Raw genomic sequence first — 18,199 nt, 5'->3', positions numbered from 1 at the left:
TGCTATTATAAATGTATTTCTGTTGTGAAGTGAGAAGCTTTTTTTCTTGTTAAAGTAGTTACTGATGGGGAAAAGGAACGCATGCTGCGGACAGCTGACTGTGCATGTAATGACCCGCCCTCTCCTGGGAAAAAGGCCCATGAAAACCTTTGCATTGTGGACAACATGTTTGCACTTGCATAGCAGTGGATGCTTTAAATCATTTACCATTTTAGCTGATTTTATCCACCAGTTTCTCACTCATAAGAAGAAAAAAAGAGGTGCTATCTGCAACCAGCAACTTAATGCCCTGCCAAGCTCTGCAGGTGCTTTAATATAAACTGAAGTGTAACAAATTAATGAGAGTTACTGAGATGGAGAAAAAACGAGAGAGATACATGGGAGAAACCTGTAACTGTGCCTGTTTGTAGTATGTGTTTCTGTGTTCTTGATGAATGTCATGAATATTTAATTTGTATGATAAATAATGAAGGCACGGCACGGTGCCAACTACACACGTGTGGGTGCACAGAGGGCACCGAGGGGGCAGAGATGTGTGGAGCAGGAGGACAGATAAAAGCACGGTTTGTGAGGGAGGTAGACAGGGAACAACCCTCAGTTTAATCCATGCAGGATTGCACAGTAGCGGCAGCTGTTGAATGCTGAGAAAATAATAAATCTTTTATTTTGGTTTCATTAGCAAAAACCACAACATCTACTGAGATTGTTTATGAAATATTTAGTGTGTTAGGGACTTGCAAAATGGAGGAAAGGAGCAGGATGGTGGTTCTGCTGGTTGGAAATCCTCCGGAAATATGTACCATCACTTCTGGGCTTGGCATCCCCTGAGAAATGAGAGAAAGAGAGAAAAGGTGGGGGGAGGGGAAATAGGAACAAACAGGTCAACAGGGCAGGAATACTTTTATATGAGCAGCTGAACCTCGGTTCCAGCTGTCAGCTTCCAAAAAGTTGGCCCCAGCCCACAAGTTGGCTGGATTTGGTTTGTTACCAACTGTTATTGCCCACAGCTCAAGATTACAGGTGAGGATTGGGATATAGATCGACTAGTAAATTGAAAACTTTGCTTTGCTTAGCTCTCTCTTTACTGCAATGGACCGATACAGCCTCCTCACTGCAGCCACTGCCCCAATTTCCACTGTCAATCGCTTGTTCTCCTCTCCCCTCACTTGTGAACAAGATCCCGAGATGCCTAAATTGCTCCACTTGGGGTAGCAAGTGTACCCTTTTCAGGCTAAGGATCATGGGCTTAGATCTGGGTGTGCTGATCGTGAGGAGCTGGAGGCCACCCCCCTGATGAAGCTAACATCATCTGCAAAAAGCAGAGATAAAATACTGAGGCACCTAAAGTGAAAGCTTTCCACCACCTGGGTACACCTAGAAATTCTGTCCATGAAAATTCTGAGCAGAACTGGTGACAAAGGGCAACTCTGGCGGAGTCCAACACCCACTGGAAATCTGTTCGACTTAGTGCTTGCAGTGTGGTTCAAGCTCCTACAGTGGTTTTACAGGGACCAAATGGCTTGAAGCTTTCACTAAAGGGTGGCTGGCCTCTCACTGTCCCTTAGAGACAAGGTGAGGAGTTCAGTCATGTCAAAGGGGCTCAATGTAGCTCCTCCACATCAAAAGAAGCCAGCTGAAGTGGTTCAGCCACCTGACAGGTTTCCTCTGGGCGCTTACCGAGTCAGATATTCTGGGTATGTCCCACTGGAAGGAGACACCGGTGCTGACCCAGGACACTCTGGCGAGATTACATCTCTCAGCTGTCTGGGAATGCCTCGGTGTTCCCCTAGTTACACTGGAGGAGGTGGCTGGGAAGAGGGAGGTCTCGGTTTTTCTGCTTAGGCTGCTGTCCCCGCAACCCAGCCCTAGATAAGCAGGCAAAAATGCACGGATGATTTAAAAGCCAAAATATATAAAATTATAACGTTTCATTTAGTGTGACCTGAAATAAGTAACTGAATCCATATACTCATCAGGAAAATGTTTAATGAGTTCAAGCTAAATCCATCTTTGTTACTGTCTATGGTTCCCTTTTCTTTTTAAATCAGCTTTTCAACCAATTATCACTTGACCTATGCATTGTGGTACAGCAGTTGGGTAACCCTCAGTTGGCTGATTGGAGGACTCCTTTCAAGATGGCCTCCTTCTCTTAATCCAGCAAATGGGATCTGGGTTTGTGAGATTAGGTGATGCCCTTTGTCTTGCATGTGTTGCCTGTCAGTGTTTCGGGTCAGCTAAGTGGATGTGTAAATAATTGAGCAACTAATGACTAATTAACAGATTTATTGAGAAAAGGAGGGGCACATTTTAGCTCTGACAGTATTTTTTGGTGTTTGGTTTTGGCCCAAAGGTCATATGCTTGAATGGCATACAGCACTATTTTATTGGCAGATCTGCGTGTATGTGTGTATGTGTGTGCATGCATTAGTGTGTTTTCATTAGGGATTTGGCAGTAGCAATACTCGAAAAGAGCAGTTGCCTTGAAGCAATATGTGCGCACAGCTCACACCATTTCTCTCTGTACTCCCATCCTTCCACCCTCACACCCTGCGTATTCAATCTGCGATATCACTGGAATGAGTGGGTGGTCTTTGTGTGTGAGTGTGTGTGGTACAGTATCATTGCAGTGCGTAGGTGGTGTAACCAAAGAGAGGATGTTGCGTGGGAGTGAAGTACCATTGAGGTGGGCATGATTTATGTGTGTTGGAGAAAGTTCCTTTGTGTTAATTATAACCCCTCTGATCACCACCGGTTTGCCAGTAGGTACGGATTAAATAGAATATGACACAAAGATAACTGATCCCCAAATATGTAAGTGAGATCATGGTGATAAATGCACACTGAAAATATCAGAAACATTTTTGGAAAAAGTGAAAGATCAATTTGTTAAACGTTGTGATCTATCAATCACTCAGACTGTGCATTACACAATAGTGCAGGGAAAACTGTGCGCTTGTGTTCAAAGCCATGCTTTTTCATGCTTGTGTGACTTTGCTTAAATAACATGAAGTGGTAAGCATAATTTAGTTCTGTTTCTAAACAGGAAGCAGTCATTGTGGCTTTAATGATTTGAAAGTGTTCTCAAAAGTATTAAGGATGAATTTAAAAACCAACTAATCAATCAACACTTTAAAAATCTTTCACTAATATGGTATTTTTCATGTTCCAGTAAATATGTAGGACATTAAATAAGCACCGCAGCTGAGCATTTCCGTCTTGCTTAACATACGTTACAAACCCGAGGGCTCGACCCCATCAGCCAGGGAATGGGGCTAACATTGATCAAACACCAGCAACACGTTATTAAGCTATCAAGTCAAAGTTGTCGACGTGGACTCTTTTCATATCAGCTCAGCAGGAAAATGTCCTCTTATCTCTGTTTCAAGATGTGTGTGTCTGCGAGTGTGTGTGTGTCACTGTAAACCAGACAAACACTGCACAGTGGAGGAGACAATTAAAATAAAGATGATGTTACACAATCTGACAGCAACGTATGTTATTGCAAGTGTGCCGCGTGTCCCGGCAAGTGTTCGTTTAAGTGCTTCGCTTCTGATGACAGTTTTAATTTACACAGCTAGCAACTAGCTGTTTTCCAGTGTGCTCAAGGCAAGTGTTTGTTCATGTGTTCTGGGATTTTTTTCTTCTTTCCTTTAACCAAAACAGCACAGCACTAGATTTGTGTTCCAGGTCCTCCTGAGTTAAACATTTAGCACAGATCTTTTTCTATTTTGCAAGATAACTTAGGAAGAACAGGAAGAATGGAGCCTGCGTGCAAGTGGCTGAGCGGGAGGCACAAGGGCAGATTTGCATATTCAAATTATGCATGCTAAATGAGGCAAACAAAAGCCCCACAAACTATGGATATGAAATACATAATTTTATCTTTTTTTAAATTTGATGAGCATGTTTTTTTAAAATCACTCTAGCAAAGCAAACCTTCAGTAGAGTGGTGGCTGTTTTTTTTAAGTAGTATTTTTGGTTTGAAAACAGCTTTGTTTCACAAAACACTGCACACTAACTCATTAATCAATGTTATTTTAGTGTGCTGTAATAGAGTTTCAGTAGTTGTTTTATCATAACGTGTATTTGGGCGCCTCTGGATCTTCTATCTGACATACACGCCATGTAAATATACTCTGGGGCACAGTCATAAGGACTGTGTATGTGAGATATATTTAGCTTCCTCTGTTAGTCTTGCCTGTCAGTGGAGCTGACATTGATCAGGGGGGAAATGACAGACTCACTGTGCGTCAAAGCTTTCACATGTTTCTGCACCGCTGATTGTTACCAACACAGAAAGTGTTACGCTTTTCATCACATTTGGATTCTTATTGTATAGGCTTTCCTTTGGTCTTTTTAAATGTGTGTTGATGTGTATGCCTGTTATTTAAAAAACAAAAAAACAGCAACTCTTCAACCCTGTAAAATGGCACATTTAGATTTGAGATATTTTAATTTGTTGACACAGTAGACTTTAGAAACATAGCAAATTATGTTGATACAAAGTCATTTTTGTACATACTGTACCATAAAGCAGAGGTTACATTTAACAGTACATCCAAGACATTTAGAAGGTGCTCTTATCCAGAGTGGCTGACAGTGATTCAACGGTGCTGGAGTGACAATAAAGAGAGTGTGGGTGTGAATCCCACTGTACGTTTATCACTGCTAAAGCTTTTCTTATGTTAAATAAGTGCTGCTTCTAACAGCCCAGGGACAGCAAAACAGCTCAGCTTCTATCAAACCTACTGCTAAAAATATCGGTGCTTTTGGTTGAATAAAAATTAAGTCAGTGAGTCAGATAATACTCCTGTGCCTGGGATCATGTTTTGATCTTGATAAAGATGGTTAGTGTACTTGTTCACCCAGTGCAGTTATATAATCTGTGTTAGCCATCGTCAGCTATGAGTATATTTATTATGTGAATATGCAAAAGTCTCGAGCCACCTGTCATTTCTTTAAATTTTGCCTCCAAGGAACCAGATTTTCTTATCATTTCTTTAAAAAGTGGTCTTGAGCAAAAGTTCTCCAGGCTTTCTGAAGATCCTTTAAAGGTTTTTCTTTGGTCATTGGCTGCTTTTTCACTCATTTTCAGTCCAGTCCTTGTACAGGTTATTAGCAGAGGAATGTTTTTGTGTTAAGCCACTTAATGCTTAGATGTGAATCATTCAAATATCACCTAACCAGGTTCGTCAGTCTACACATAACAGACAACTTAGCAAAGAAACAATTTTAAATTGCGTCCCTGGTACTTTGGTGTTAGCAGTCTGTTGCAAAAACACATAAATTGTTCCCATTTCCTTACTCAAATTTACGAGTGTTAGGGTTAGAGGTGGTAGGGCTAAAAAAGCTCTCAGCAGATGAAAAGAATCTGAAAGTCATGTGCTTAACAAATAGGAAAAAATCCAGTAAAAACCGGACACAAGACCTGAAAGATGTATCTGGCCTATCAGTTGGTCCATCTACTGTTCAGCGAAGCCTAATTCTGAAGAAAGGGAAACAGGGGGAAAGGCGTACGACAAAAGACACAAGTAATGGACTGAAATTCAGTGGTAACAGGTCTTATGGAGAGTAGAGCAGGACGATATGAAAAATATTTATCACGATATACATTTGAAAATTTGCGATAACGATATAACTGATGATATAATTGACACCAGACAAAATGCTTTACAACTCCACAACTTTATTAGTGCAAAAAAACATCAATGTATTTTCACTTAAACAAGCAGCTGTTTTTTATGTGTATTAAAGTTATATAAAAATGTAACAGTGCAAATTGACAGTTTAACCAAAAGGCATTTCCAGTGGAAACTGGCCGACATATCCTCAGCATAACCATGTATAATATCCACAAAACTTAAAAACTTAAAACGTATCACTCCGCGAGGCGCCTGCCTAATATAGCTGTAATGCTCCAACAATCCATCAAGCGGTGCGGGTTCGTAGCTTAGCAAAGTCATACTGAAACATTTGACAGATTTTCAAGCGCCGTGTACATAAAACCGTTTCGAGGTCAGTAAACACAACCAGAATTCATACATAAGGCCCACGGGATTATAAGGGGCACTGTCGATTTTCAGAAAAATCAAAGGATTGAGTTTAAGTGTGCCGTATTTTCCAAACAATGCGGTAATAACGACGGCCCGCTAGCATGCTCTACCAAAAATAGTGCTTTGTTGTGTATGTGACGGACGAAAGCTAAACCAGTTCCACACCACTGAAGTTGCAGCATTTTTACAAACCAATTCTGGTTTCATTCAACGATCCGCTTTCGCTCTTCTCATGTGCGCATGTAAACATAGGCGCTGCACATGCGCCTTTTACCCATATTCTATCGCGATATTTCATTTTTCTATCGTTGCCCAAAATCACGCCGGTATTACCGTGAACGGTATGATATGGCCCAGCCCTAACAGTCAGTGTGTGCAGGCCTGTGTAAAACACAGTGGAGGCTCTGTGATGGATTGTGGCTGCATTTCTGCTTCAGAATTTAACCCACCATGCAGTAACATCTGTAAAACATCAGATTGCTTCATTTTTCAGCGTGACAATGATCCCAAACACACTTTTAATGCAGTAAAAGCAAACCTAGATCAGTCGTGGATTGGCCTCCCCTGACCGTGGACCTCAACATTATTGAAGCAGTGTGGGTTCATCTTAATAGAAAACGGAACAAAAGGCAATTCAATTCAATTCAATTTTATTTATATAGCGCCAAATCACAACAAAAGTCGCCTCAAGGCAGAGACATCTAAAGAAGAGCTTTAAATGTTGGAGGTTTTTCCAAATGTGAGCTGATTTAAGCCCATTCACAGGTGCCAGACTAAGATTTTGGCTGAACAGCCTTCAAGTTAGCTTGAAACTAATGTTGACATCAGACTGTGTTTTTAAAAACAGCAAATACAAGTCAGCATGTGTTTACTGGTCAAAGCTAAAGAAAAAATGTCAGATTTTTAGACATTTTTAGATCGCAGGATCTCTTTGCTGTGTACAGAATACTGATGCTTTCTCTTCCTCTTTTTCTCTCTTCACAGTGTGTTGTTTCGTGGTTCACAAACGTTGCCATGAGTTCGTCACTTTCTCCTGCCCAGGTGCTGATAAAGGGCCCGCGTCAGACGTGAGTACAAATAAACGAATCATTTTAAACTGTGTGAGAGCAAGAGCATGCACAAGTAAGTGAAAGACACGTGGAAAGCGAGAGACACAGAGAGCACGTCGACATTTCCATTCATGAGCCCCCGTCACCTGTCGGCGCCGGTGTTACGCTTGAGCAGCCTCCATCTTTTTCTCGCTTCTCACTCTCCTTTTCCTGTCTTGACAGTTCAACCGTAACCTCCAGGAGTTTCTCTAGTAATTACATTTAAGTAAGTACAGAAGAAGTGATACCATAAAAGCCAGAAAAGACATGTAACACCTGGAGCTGCCAAATATAACCGCTGTATTACAGTAATTGCTCTTCATCACGCTACACGAAGAAAATGACGGCCTTATATTTAACCACATGGACCCAAAGTAGTGTTCTCTAACTGCTGCCTATGTTCACCTATGCTTCTTTTCTTCCTCTTAGAGGTTTTATATTATAAAAAACTGAAGCTCAGAGGTTCCCTTGATCTCTTTTTAGTATCTTTGAAGTTTGAAAACACCCCTCCTTGCTGGTTGAGTGTTTCTGTGGTGTTATCTGTACGAGCCACAGGTTGCAGTTCGCATTCTTTGACATGAATTCAAAGAGTATTGTCGGAGGTTAAAAGCTGTGCCACTCTCGTATTATTATTAATTCTCTTTAAACGTTCTCTTCACCTTCTTATCCGCTCTAACAACATGAAGTGCCGTTAAGTGGTATGCTGCTCTGTCAAGGAGCTGACGAGTTGTCTTTTCTCTGATTCATATTCTTAAAATGCAAATCTAGTCTCCAACCGATCCTCCCGAAGGAACAAGACGTTTGCCTTCTTTTTCTCTGTCTCTCATAAGAGCGCTCTTAGGGTGCCGTTTTTATCCTCACCGAAGCCCCTCCCTACGTTCCTCAGCCACGTCTTTACCTGCCTCTGGAGTGCCCTTTCAGCCTGACGAGCGCACTTAGCGTGCCGCCTTCAGAGGAAACGCTGTTTGGCTTCCTGTAGCGTGTTCTGTATAACTGATAATTCTCCGCAATGAATAAGAGGTTAATCTTTTTATCATTTACCCATCCTGCCTCTCCTTCTCACAGCAGTGCCACAAATAGTTGATGTTTTTATAGCTTCCTTAACAGGCTGCACCTTAAATGCCAAGCTGGACGCCAAAATTTGTAAAACTTTGCCCATGTTTTGTGTCGACCGACACTGATACAATTCTTTCTTTTGACCTTAAAAATCCATTCAGATTTCCTGTAAACTGCCAGTTTAGGCAGACGACTGAACTTTTTATTCTAGGAATCTTTCATTTGTCTTATATTCATGCAGCTGCTGCATTGTGGACATCATAGCCTTTTTATTTTACTGTTATCCTGCTGATAAACTAATGTCTCTTTTTATGATAATAACTTGATTTTGTGTACATGTTTTTCAAACTACTTCCCCTCCTCTCGGTCTTCTCTTTCCTCTTGAGTTTTCAAAAGCCATTTTCTTCATTAGCAACTTCAAATGTCATTCCATATCTCTATAATCTCCTCTCTATTTTCTCTAGCTGTCCCCTTAGCTTTACTGGCACTTATCTATATATTTCTATATTTGGTGCACATGCAACTCTCCCATGTCTTTATCTGTCTCCCATTGTTTCCCACACCACCATACCAAACTCTGTCCTCTATTTAAATGCCACTCCACCCAGGGGGCCACTGCTCTTAATTACGGGGCCTCGCCTTCCCCACTATGTCATCTCTTTAATGAGTTCATGGCCTTACGACCTTGGTTGCAGCACAGTGGGAATGCAGGGTAGATCTTCTCCTAACTAGCTGCTCATTTAAATATAGAAGACAGGAAGGCAAGAAGCCTGACGATTATAAGAAAGGAGGGTGATGAGGCCTCTTACGGCACTCACTCACAGACCTGTTTTTCTTGAAATTGGCATTTTGTAGCATACTTATTTGAGGCTAACAGAAGTGCCCAGATTTTTTTTTTACATTAGCATTATCAAATTCCTAAATTAACATTTTAATAACCATGTCAGATGTGACACAGTGTCTTCACCTGTACACACACACACAGATACTGCCTTTGTGAGCTGACACGGAGAGGAGAGCTTACTATTCCAGTTATTTTCAGATCACTCAGTCGAAATGTTCCAATATTTTTGCACTATATTAGCAAATAGAGTATATCTAAATATCACATATAGATAAATATACATCAGATATGAAAGACGTGCTCTGGCTGAGCGTGTCTTTTGACTAGAAAATCTCAGTGTTCTATGGGAACACCAATTTTTTAGAAAGATTGTACGATCAGAAATATTGCATCATTCTCTGCGGCGATCAGCCCATCGCTCCCTTTTTACCTTCTGCCTCTCTCTATGTCTCTCTCTCATCCTCTCTGTCAGCTGCGCATGTTTATTAAAAGACAAATTCAATTATAGATCTGGGTTAATAGAATGGGCTCCCCGTGGGAGAGGTCGAGGGATGAGCTTCTCTAATGAAACCTACATTTCAGGCACGCACCCTTACGAAGGTGTTGTGTGTGTGTGTGTGTGTGTGTGTGTGTGTGTGTGTGTGTGTGTGTGTGTTTGAGAAGCCGGTTGCATAAGAATAGCACCGCTTCAAAATAGCTTTACAAATTTGCAAGACAAGTAGACGGTTAACTCTGTGTGTGTTTGTTTGTTTTGTGGAATTTCCGTACTTCCTGTGATTTATTTGATGTGATGTATGTTTTCCATTCAAAAATATTAACTGCCTCTGTTACCAAAAAGTGGATTCTTATATGATAAAATGCAATGGAAGTTATGTGTAGGGGGAAAAATGTAAAAAAGGTCCAATTACATTATGTGAAACTAGGCAGCGTAGAAGGACGTGGAAGTAGCTCAGTAAATTTGATCATGGCGTTATCATATATCAACAGATTTTAAAAGAAATAATAGAAGCTAGTTCAGGTTAGTCATCTAATTTTGTCAGAGAAGATGAGTAGATGAAGTCCTTTTTTTTTTCTCCAGAGTTAAATTAAGTTTATTTTGCATAATTTGCTCATTTGCTTTTTCCTCAAAAGCTGTTTGACTGGAGTCAGAATGTAGCATAAACACACCAAAGAGGTAAAGCTTTAGCTTCATCTGACTGACATACACTCTGAATATGTGAATTATTAGTTTTTATTAGTTTGTATTTTTAGAAACAACAAAATAAGCATTTTTGTTAAACTTCAAGGCTTTTTAAAATAATCTTGTTTCTTTGTTTCCAGTCTTTTTCTTATGCTAACATGCTGCTGGCTTCAGTTTTAGATTCTCACTTTGTTAAATTATTACCTTTTCTACCTTTTTCTGATGTTTTTTTTTTTTTTTGCAGACACTCCTATACAACAAGTGCACATGCACCAATAGCATGCATTTATACATGGTCATTCTCATTTCTGCACATAAACAATATAAATATGATTTCAACATGATGATATATTTATCAGTATGTCTGCACGGGTTGTTAAAAAGACGTCAAAGCTGTGAAGTAGCCTTTGAGAGGCAAAGAGAAAGGTTGATGGAGAGATTGTTGTTAAATACGTAGCACGGCCGACTCCGTCCCCTGTCTCGTTATTGCGCTGTCTTTCTTTCAAGGCCCTTCTCCCAAGCTCGCTTGAGAGATCTATTTTGCTCAAATCCTTTAAATAATATTTCACACGCTTTCACTTACATGTTTCCCACGGGAAGGGTTATAAGCCTGAGTCAGGTAAACACTTGGCACAGCGTTTCTTTTATTGATCAGGGCAGCAAAAGCAGCTGTTGCAGCCTGCGTTATATTACATTTTACTTTTTCGGAGGAAAGTTTACAGCCTCTTATTGAATCGGAGTGGGTGGCTACAAAAGAATGTTTGCTGGTTAACTTTCACAGCCTTTGGGGAAGTACACATAGTTTTTCAATAACAGCAATGTGAGTCATACTAACTGAAGTTTTTCTAGATTTAAAAAGTTAATCTGTGTATTTATTACTTTGTTTTATGTGACGATGCAAGCTAAAATAAGTGCGCCTCTTAAAATAAAGGCAGATCAAACCAAACTCTGACTTACTGTTTGTTTTGTTTTCATTTTGTTTTACTTTTTTCTTTATCTTGATATTATTGTAGGATAAATAACGTGGTTTTTTTATGTGAGCTTTGAGTGTGTTTCATTTTTCATGTTAATAAAACAGCTTACTCATTAACATACAGTAGATCTGCTGTAGCATATTTATGTATGTTTGCTCCGTTGCTCCTCCTTGATGCGTTCAACTGGATGAAACTTACTATATTAACTGCCTATTGCACCAGGATTATCAATGTCTGTATAGCTTTTGGTAATTATTGATCTAACACTCAGATCCTTATAAATCACATAATATATTTAGACCCCAAAACAAACAGTGACATTACGTCTACATTGCACATGTTGATGTTTGTAAATACAATCTGCTAACCAATTTTTAGTGCAGTGGTATTTTTCACTAAAATGTGACGTCGTGCATATGTGTAAACAACCGTTCATCAACACTAACACGCTAACAGTGCCTGTAATTCATAACTTTCTCTTACAACATGAATATGTAGCTCACAAAGATATATGTGTTTGTTATTCAGGCGTTTGATGTTTATAAACAGCTGTTTTTGCCATCTGACTATACACAATGATATAATGAAGATAAAAACAAGCTGACACACTTCTGTGTTTTAATGCACGAGTAAAGCAAAAACTGCATTTCTTTTTGGGAAGAAAATTAAGTTTTTCAGCATTTTTTTTTTTTTTAGTAAAAAACTATTTTTGTTTTTCAGACTTGCTTGTAGCAAAACTTTCGAATAAATAATGCCTAACATGAGCATGTTTATATTGGTTTCAATTAAGCTCTGTGAAAAGTAAAAGCCACAAATAACCTTCGTGGTGCCCGTCGACATGACACGCAACGGCTTCATGACAGGTTTAGTCTGTGCAGCGATTTTGCCACCGGAGATATGTCAGAAAGTACTAGCTTGAGAGGAGTAAGTGGACTGAAGGCAAAATCAGCGCTGAAAAATAAAAAGTTTTCGTGTGAGTGACTGTGAGCACCGATCTGCCTGTCACGCAGCATCATGAAAACATGACAAGATGTGTATGTAATTGTTGTGAGCTGACTGATGCTAATGCCAGGGAATTTAACAGACAGCAGAGTTTTAAAAAACAAAAGAAGAGCAGCGAGTGAGAGACAACACAGTGACAGGAAGGTGGTCAAAACAGCGCACTGAGCATGGACTAATGGCTAGTCACTGGCTGATTTTATGAGCAGGTTTTCAGTTTACATGCTAAAAAAAATCAAATTTGTTAAATCTGCTTTGAATAACTTCTTTTTGGGTGAAATTTGGCAACACTGTAGAGAAGATAACAGGTGTCAAAGCATATCTATGGTAACACACAAAAACAAATATATCAGCATAAAACTGGTGACAAGACTTTTCCCCCAGTGGCTCCATGGCATGAAGGAATATCAGGGCCAGATCAAGAAAATATTGTTCATTTTTGAGAATAACGTCAAAATGTGGAGATCAAAGTTGTCATTTCTTGTCAGACAACTGTCACGGCTGCTGTCCCCTCTACAAAACGCCTTGTTTAGATGAGGTAGTGAACTCGTGCTTGAGAATTGGTTTTAGTAGCAAGGAAATGATTTCTCCTTTAGCACATACACATCGTGGTGATAAGTATTAACACGTTAAAGAGATGGTGTAGAAAGTTGCATCTGGTCAGAAGGAAAAAAACACAGAAACTTGGAGAAGTTGGCAGTGGACAGCTGCAAGGATAGTGATGTTTACACCCTCGTGCAGTAAAGAGGATGTATGGTGTACCACAAGAAGATACCTGATCAAGTTGTTTGTAGAGGGTAGAGCAGCCGTGGCAGTTTTTTGGTTTTTCAGGATCTTTAATATCCACGTTTCAACTTTATTCTCAAAAAGAACAATAATATATATATTTTAATGTGGCCTTAGTACGCCGTCATAGCACAGTGGAGACATTTTCATGAAAAAGATCCCCTCTTTAAGTCTGGGAGGAGGCAAAAATCCCCTGGGAGGGGTTGTGTCAGAAAAGACTTCTGAGGTAAAGATCTGCCAACTCAAATATGCAGAGGCGTCCACTGTGGCGACTCCTTGTAAATAAGAGAGCGGCCAAAAGAAGCTTTAGTTTAGTGTAGATACTTTTTTTTCCCAGCATGCCCTCTCAGACACTGGGCCTGTTTGAACAGGTTAATTTCAGTACCGAGGTCGAGTTATTTATCAGCTATCAGTTATTAAAGTTGAGGACCTCTGGAAGACCTTTACAATTTCAGTAAAATGGTGGTAGAAGGACGGCAAAAAGAATGTGGTAAAATATTTTCCATCTCATAATAATAAAACAGGTTTGGCTATTTGAAGGTATAAACAGAATGTCCTGGCTCTGTTTGAAGGTAACAAAATCTCCTTAATGTTATGCTAAGGCTTACTAATCAAAATTGGTTATTTTATATTGAAATTATGACATGAATATACAACTCTAATGTCATTTTGACAGAGGAAGCCTCACATGCTGCTTGGTCTCTGTACCTAAACTGAGAAACTGGAGCCAGTGAAGCTGTGGCTGGATGCTATTAAATATATATACATATATACACAAATATTAGTCCAAACACTGAAATATTCCAGTTCTGATCCTTTCACACTCAAATCTAAAAGTGTTAAACACAAAAGTTGGCAGAACATCCTAACACAGTCACGTAAACCTTCCATTTTAGGATGATATATTAAGCTGATTGTTGTTAAGCTGTGATTCAAACTTACATTTCTTTGTTTTACTTTACTTTAGTTTACTGTTCACTAAGTGGAAACATTAAATCAAGAAGACCTACCGGTGTTTTTCACAGCTTGTTTTGACTCATGAAATTAACATCATCCTTGAAAACACCGTCATATTGAAGCAACCTTATAGATCACAATGTCCACGTCCTGTAGGGAGGAGGTCAGGGTGGATGGAAGGGTTAAAGAACTTAACTTATTTTTATTCATATATTGACTTCTGTGAGAAAAATGACAGAAAAGGTATTTTTTAAAAATCTGTTTAAACTGATTTTACATCAAAATAAAGTTCATCAAAGAAGGGGGAGACAATAAAAGTGGTGTCTTTTTTCTCCTAGTCACTGCTTTCATGCGTTCTTCTTAATGATTTTTCTTTCTCATTGATGTTTGAGTTTTCGCTGCAGATGCATTTAATCATTCATATTTATAAAGAAGCTGGCACTCTTTGTAATCTCTGTCTGCTGCTGCTCATCACTGGAGCTTCAGCAGCACAATGTTCCCTTGTTTTTATGCGGCACAAAAAAGAAACAGTAGGTGGTATTGTCCTCGAGAAAGGCGAAAAACAGCATTTGAAACAAATACACAAAGTAGCGCGTGGAAATGTACACGGAAATCACAGGCATCCACACATTCAGGCTTAGGGCAACACTGCTGAAGACACTGTGGGGACACTGGGTATAATTGACTGGTCACCTAAATTTAATGTTATTTCCAGGACAGGTGTGGAAGAGAGGAAGACATCAATCATTCTAATTTTTTCTTGGCTCATGAGATTAAAAGGCACGAAGGCACGTGTGAAAGAAAACTGGCACTCGTGGTCTCCTTCTAAATTGGCTTTAAAGGAAAATTAACAGTAAGCACTGGTCTATTTGATGTCATCAAAGCACTTTGCGCTGGAGGAGATCCCTCACAAATCATATTAAATTCTGTATCTGCATGTTTGCTAGCTGCGATGGATCCCCTTGGCAGAAATATTTTAACTCCCACATTGAAGTACGCCCGCTTCGCTGCACAGTTTGGATCCTCCACAAGCGGTATATCGGATGTGCACGGCCTAGGAGTTAATGTGTGTGCGTGTGTGTGTGTGTGTGTGTGTGTGTGTGTGTGATCCAGGTGTGGTTGCAGGTGTCACACACATTAGGCAGAAATAGCCGTGTTTCCGCCCCAGTTATGATTCAGTTCTGAACGTCCATAAAAAGTAATGGCATCCATTTTTTTGTCAGTTCAAAGCACATAATTACTGTCAAAAGGACAAAATGACCAAATTGCAGATAAGTGACAGTTTTTCCCTTTTTTTAGCCTGGGTGCAGATGCCAGCAAACTCAATAAACTGATCCGGAGGGCCAGTAATGTTGCGGGGATGGAACTGGACTCTGTTAAGGTGGAGACGGAGAGGCGGATGTTGTCCAAGATAAGGACAATGCTCCATGACGTGCTGTCCAGTCACAGGAGAACGTTCAGTGCACACACTTAATATCACGTACAGTCTGAGAAGAGAGGCGTTTTCATTTCAACCATTTACATTTGTGTTATATCCTGGGATATTTATAGTTGAGCAATCTGTATATTTTATTTTGCTATATTTTGTAACTTTGTAATATATTGTAACATTTAATTTAGTTTATTCAGCTACTGTTCTTATGGTCTTGTAGCAACTGTGACCATGTGACTATAAATTATTCTGATTCTGTTATTGATGCTCTTACATCATCGGAGCCACACCCAGATCTGTGTGCTTGACTTACCTGTGTGGTTAGGTCATCAATCTGTTTACACACTTAGACACGTTTTTGTGTAATGTCCTTTGAAGTAACACTAACCCAACACAACTGTGCGCAGCAGACCTGCACAGACAGCAAGTAGCCGTAGCCGTACGCTGTCTCTGCTATTCATTCGACTTTAACAGATGTCACGGGAGGCTGACTTCATGCAAACTTTTTGCGTCACTGTTGTTGCCTACAGACACACATGGATGTGCATCCTTCGTAGCCTTTCTAAATTGATGCCAACAAAGAAATTCAGAGGAAATGTATTTTGATCAGATTACAGTGCATGTGCCCGTATGTAAACACCGCCTGTCAAAACTTTCCCCTGAATGCACCATTACCATTCAGAGCAGTGGAAAGTCAGAGAGAGAGACTAAGATGAATGCTGGTGATAAAAGGAGAATATCAAACAGATGGAGGAGGAGAGGAACAGGCAAAGCTTCATTCATTCAGTTTTTTTGTTTGTTTGTTTTTAAGCGGTTGAACAGTGCACAGTTAAACAGCTGAACAACACAATCATTAAAGAAATGTTTAATTTGTAGTGAAAAAGTCTTTAATTCTCTGTTTTTGTCCTTTGCTCTTCAGGACCCGAGGTCAAAGCACAAGTTTAAGATCCACACCTACTCCAGCCCCACCTTCTGTGACCACTGTGGCTCCCTACTCTATGGCCTCATACACCAGGGAATGAGATGTGACCGTATGTAGTACACCCGCTGCCCATTTATGCATGTATCACATACTGCAGCCTTACGATTGTACCATCCATATTTAGATTGTACAGTATTTAGGTGGTATGCTCACACAGAGGGATGTACAATTAGGTAGAACATTATTCATACCTTAATGTTATTAAAGGGGAGGGATGGTGACTATATTGGGAAAAGGTGCTGGATATGTAGGCAGGAAGAAAAGAGGAAGACCACAAAGAAACTTCATGGATGTAGTGAAGGAGGACATGCAGTAGTATGTAATCATTTTATGGCACACATATCACTATGAATAATACTCTTGCATAACATTACAAACATATCTGTGGGTGTGTGTGAATATGTATTTTTCAGACTGTATGATGAACATCCATAAGCGATGTGTGGCCAACGTGCCGAGCCTGTGTGGCACAGACCACACTGAGAGGAGAGGTCGCATCCAGATCACCGCCGAGGTTAAGACCAATGTTCTCACTGTTACCAGTAAGTATATTCCAGAAGCATACACACGTTTACAGCCTACACACACCTGTGCAGTCCTCCGGCTCGCTTGTCATTTTAAAGTTTGAGAATACCGGTCTTCTGTCTCCCTCTGCTGTTGGCAAAGATGAAGGATGGAACTGAAATATGAGCTCACACTTAGAAAGCACTCTCGTTTGGTCTGCATTCATTTCCACTTTCATTAGAGGAAAGTGCCACACACTTTGGTCTGTAATAATGTAATAATTTATTCAGATACACCGATGTTTCCTCTGTGAAAGGAAAATGAGCCTGGAGTACAGTCAGTGTGTATCTTTGAAAACTAACACAATATACTTAATAGAAGCAGGTTTGCTTCAATCAGACTATGTATAAAAATAGTTTGTGGAATAAAATTTTGGAAGCCTCAATTTTAGGACTACGGCCATCTTGGATTTTTGGATCCGCACGTGACCACATTTGGACGAGTTATCGGCTAATGCCCACAGGCTCGGTTAGCAAATTGCAGACATGGACTGTGTGAATGCCTCACACAGACACACATTCTTGTAAATGAGTGCTCAGTGACACGCTAATAAAATACTAGAATTTCAATCACCATAACTGGGTTACACACTTATGATATTTGCTCTCTTATTGCCGAGGAGTTGCCACAGCTGATGGATCTGCATGTTTGATGACGTCTTTTATTCCACGCACAGTTGGTGTGGAGCACCCACAATTTCGTTGTATGTGCGGTGAAACTAAAAGGCTATTCTCTTCCATTCTAATTGAATATTTTAAGAAATCATCTTTCGTTCAGTTGTTGAAATATACAGACCAAAAGCTTTATTTGAACCTGGCTGCAAACATGTTTATTTCAGATCTAGAGTTGGACTTTTTTTTCAAAGCCTATCCTGTCAGCTCAGAATTGTGATCTGAACACACGTTTTGCTTTTCCAAGATGATCTTTACAGGTTCTGTTTGGTTATTTATTAACCATTTAAAGTGCTTTATTTATATTTATTACCATTATAATGACGCTATGTCCAAGTAGCCCCACTGCAGTTACTGGTATTATTTCTGGGCAGACTGAGGTGTGACTGAACATGAAATCATTTACCATTCTCGACTCAGCTAGTGAGAACACGGCCTCATTTCTGTGAAGTGTCATCCCCAGGTCCAAAACTCACGAGATGCTGTCAGTGATTAAAAAGGTCATTTGGCAACTCTATCAGATGCTGGACTCTAGTGCTTAACCACACCACAACCTAGAAAACTATTAGAGTGATGCAATATTAGGGATGATGATAACAACTGCAATCTCCCT

General features: G+C 39.9%; 1 protein-coding gene across 2 annotated transcripts in view; it reads left to right on the top strand.

Annotated features, from left to right (window-relative positions):
* Window positions 1-18,199, top strand: part of prkcbb (protein kinase C, beta b) — a 108,042-nt gene that overhangs the window by 23,927 nt on the left and 65,916 nt on the right. For both annotated transcript variants that reach the window (XM_086288743.1, XM_086288742.1), the window contains exons 3-5: window positions 7,038-7,120; window positions 16,289-16,400; window positions 16,765-16,893. In XM_086288743.1, coding sequence (XP_086144869.1) covers window positions 7,038-7,120; window positions 16,289-16,400; window positions 16,765-16,893 — 324 coding nt within the window. The remainder of the gene's footprint in view (window positions 1-7,037; window positions 7,121-16,288; window positions 16,401-16,764; window positions 16,894-18,199) is intronic.

The sequence above is a fragment of the Aulonocara sp. 'chitande type north' Nkhata Bay genome, linkage group LG4, assembly GCF_057382095.1.
Source record: "Aulonocara sp. 'chitande type north' Nkhata Bay isolate Kocher_YH1m ecotype deep benthic linkage group LG4, A_spYH_male_GT1.1, whole genome shotgun sequence".
Taxonomy (NCBI): Eukaryota; Metazoa; Chordata; class Actinopteri; order Cichliformes; family Cichlidae; genus Aulonocara; species Aulonocara sp. 'chitande type north' Nkhata Bay.
The sequence above is the reverse complement of the archived record's forward strand: the minus strand, read 5'-3'. Positions and strand labels throughout refer to the sequence as shown.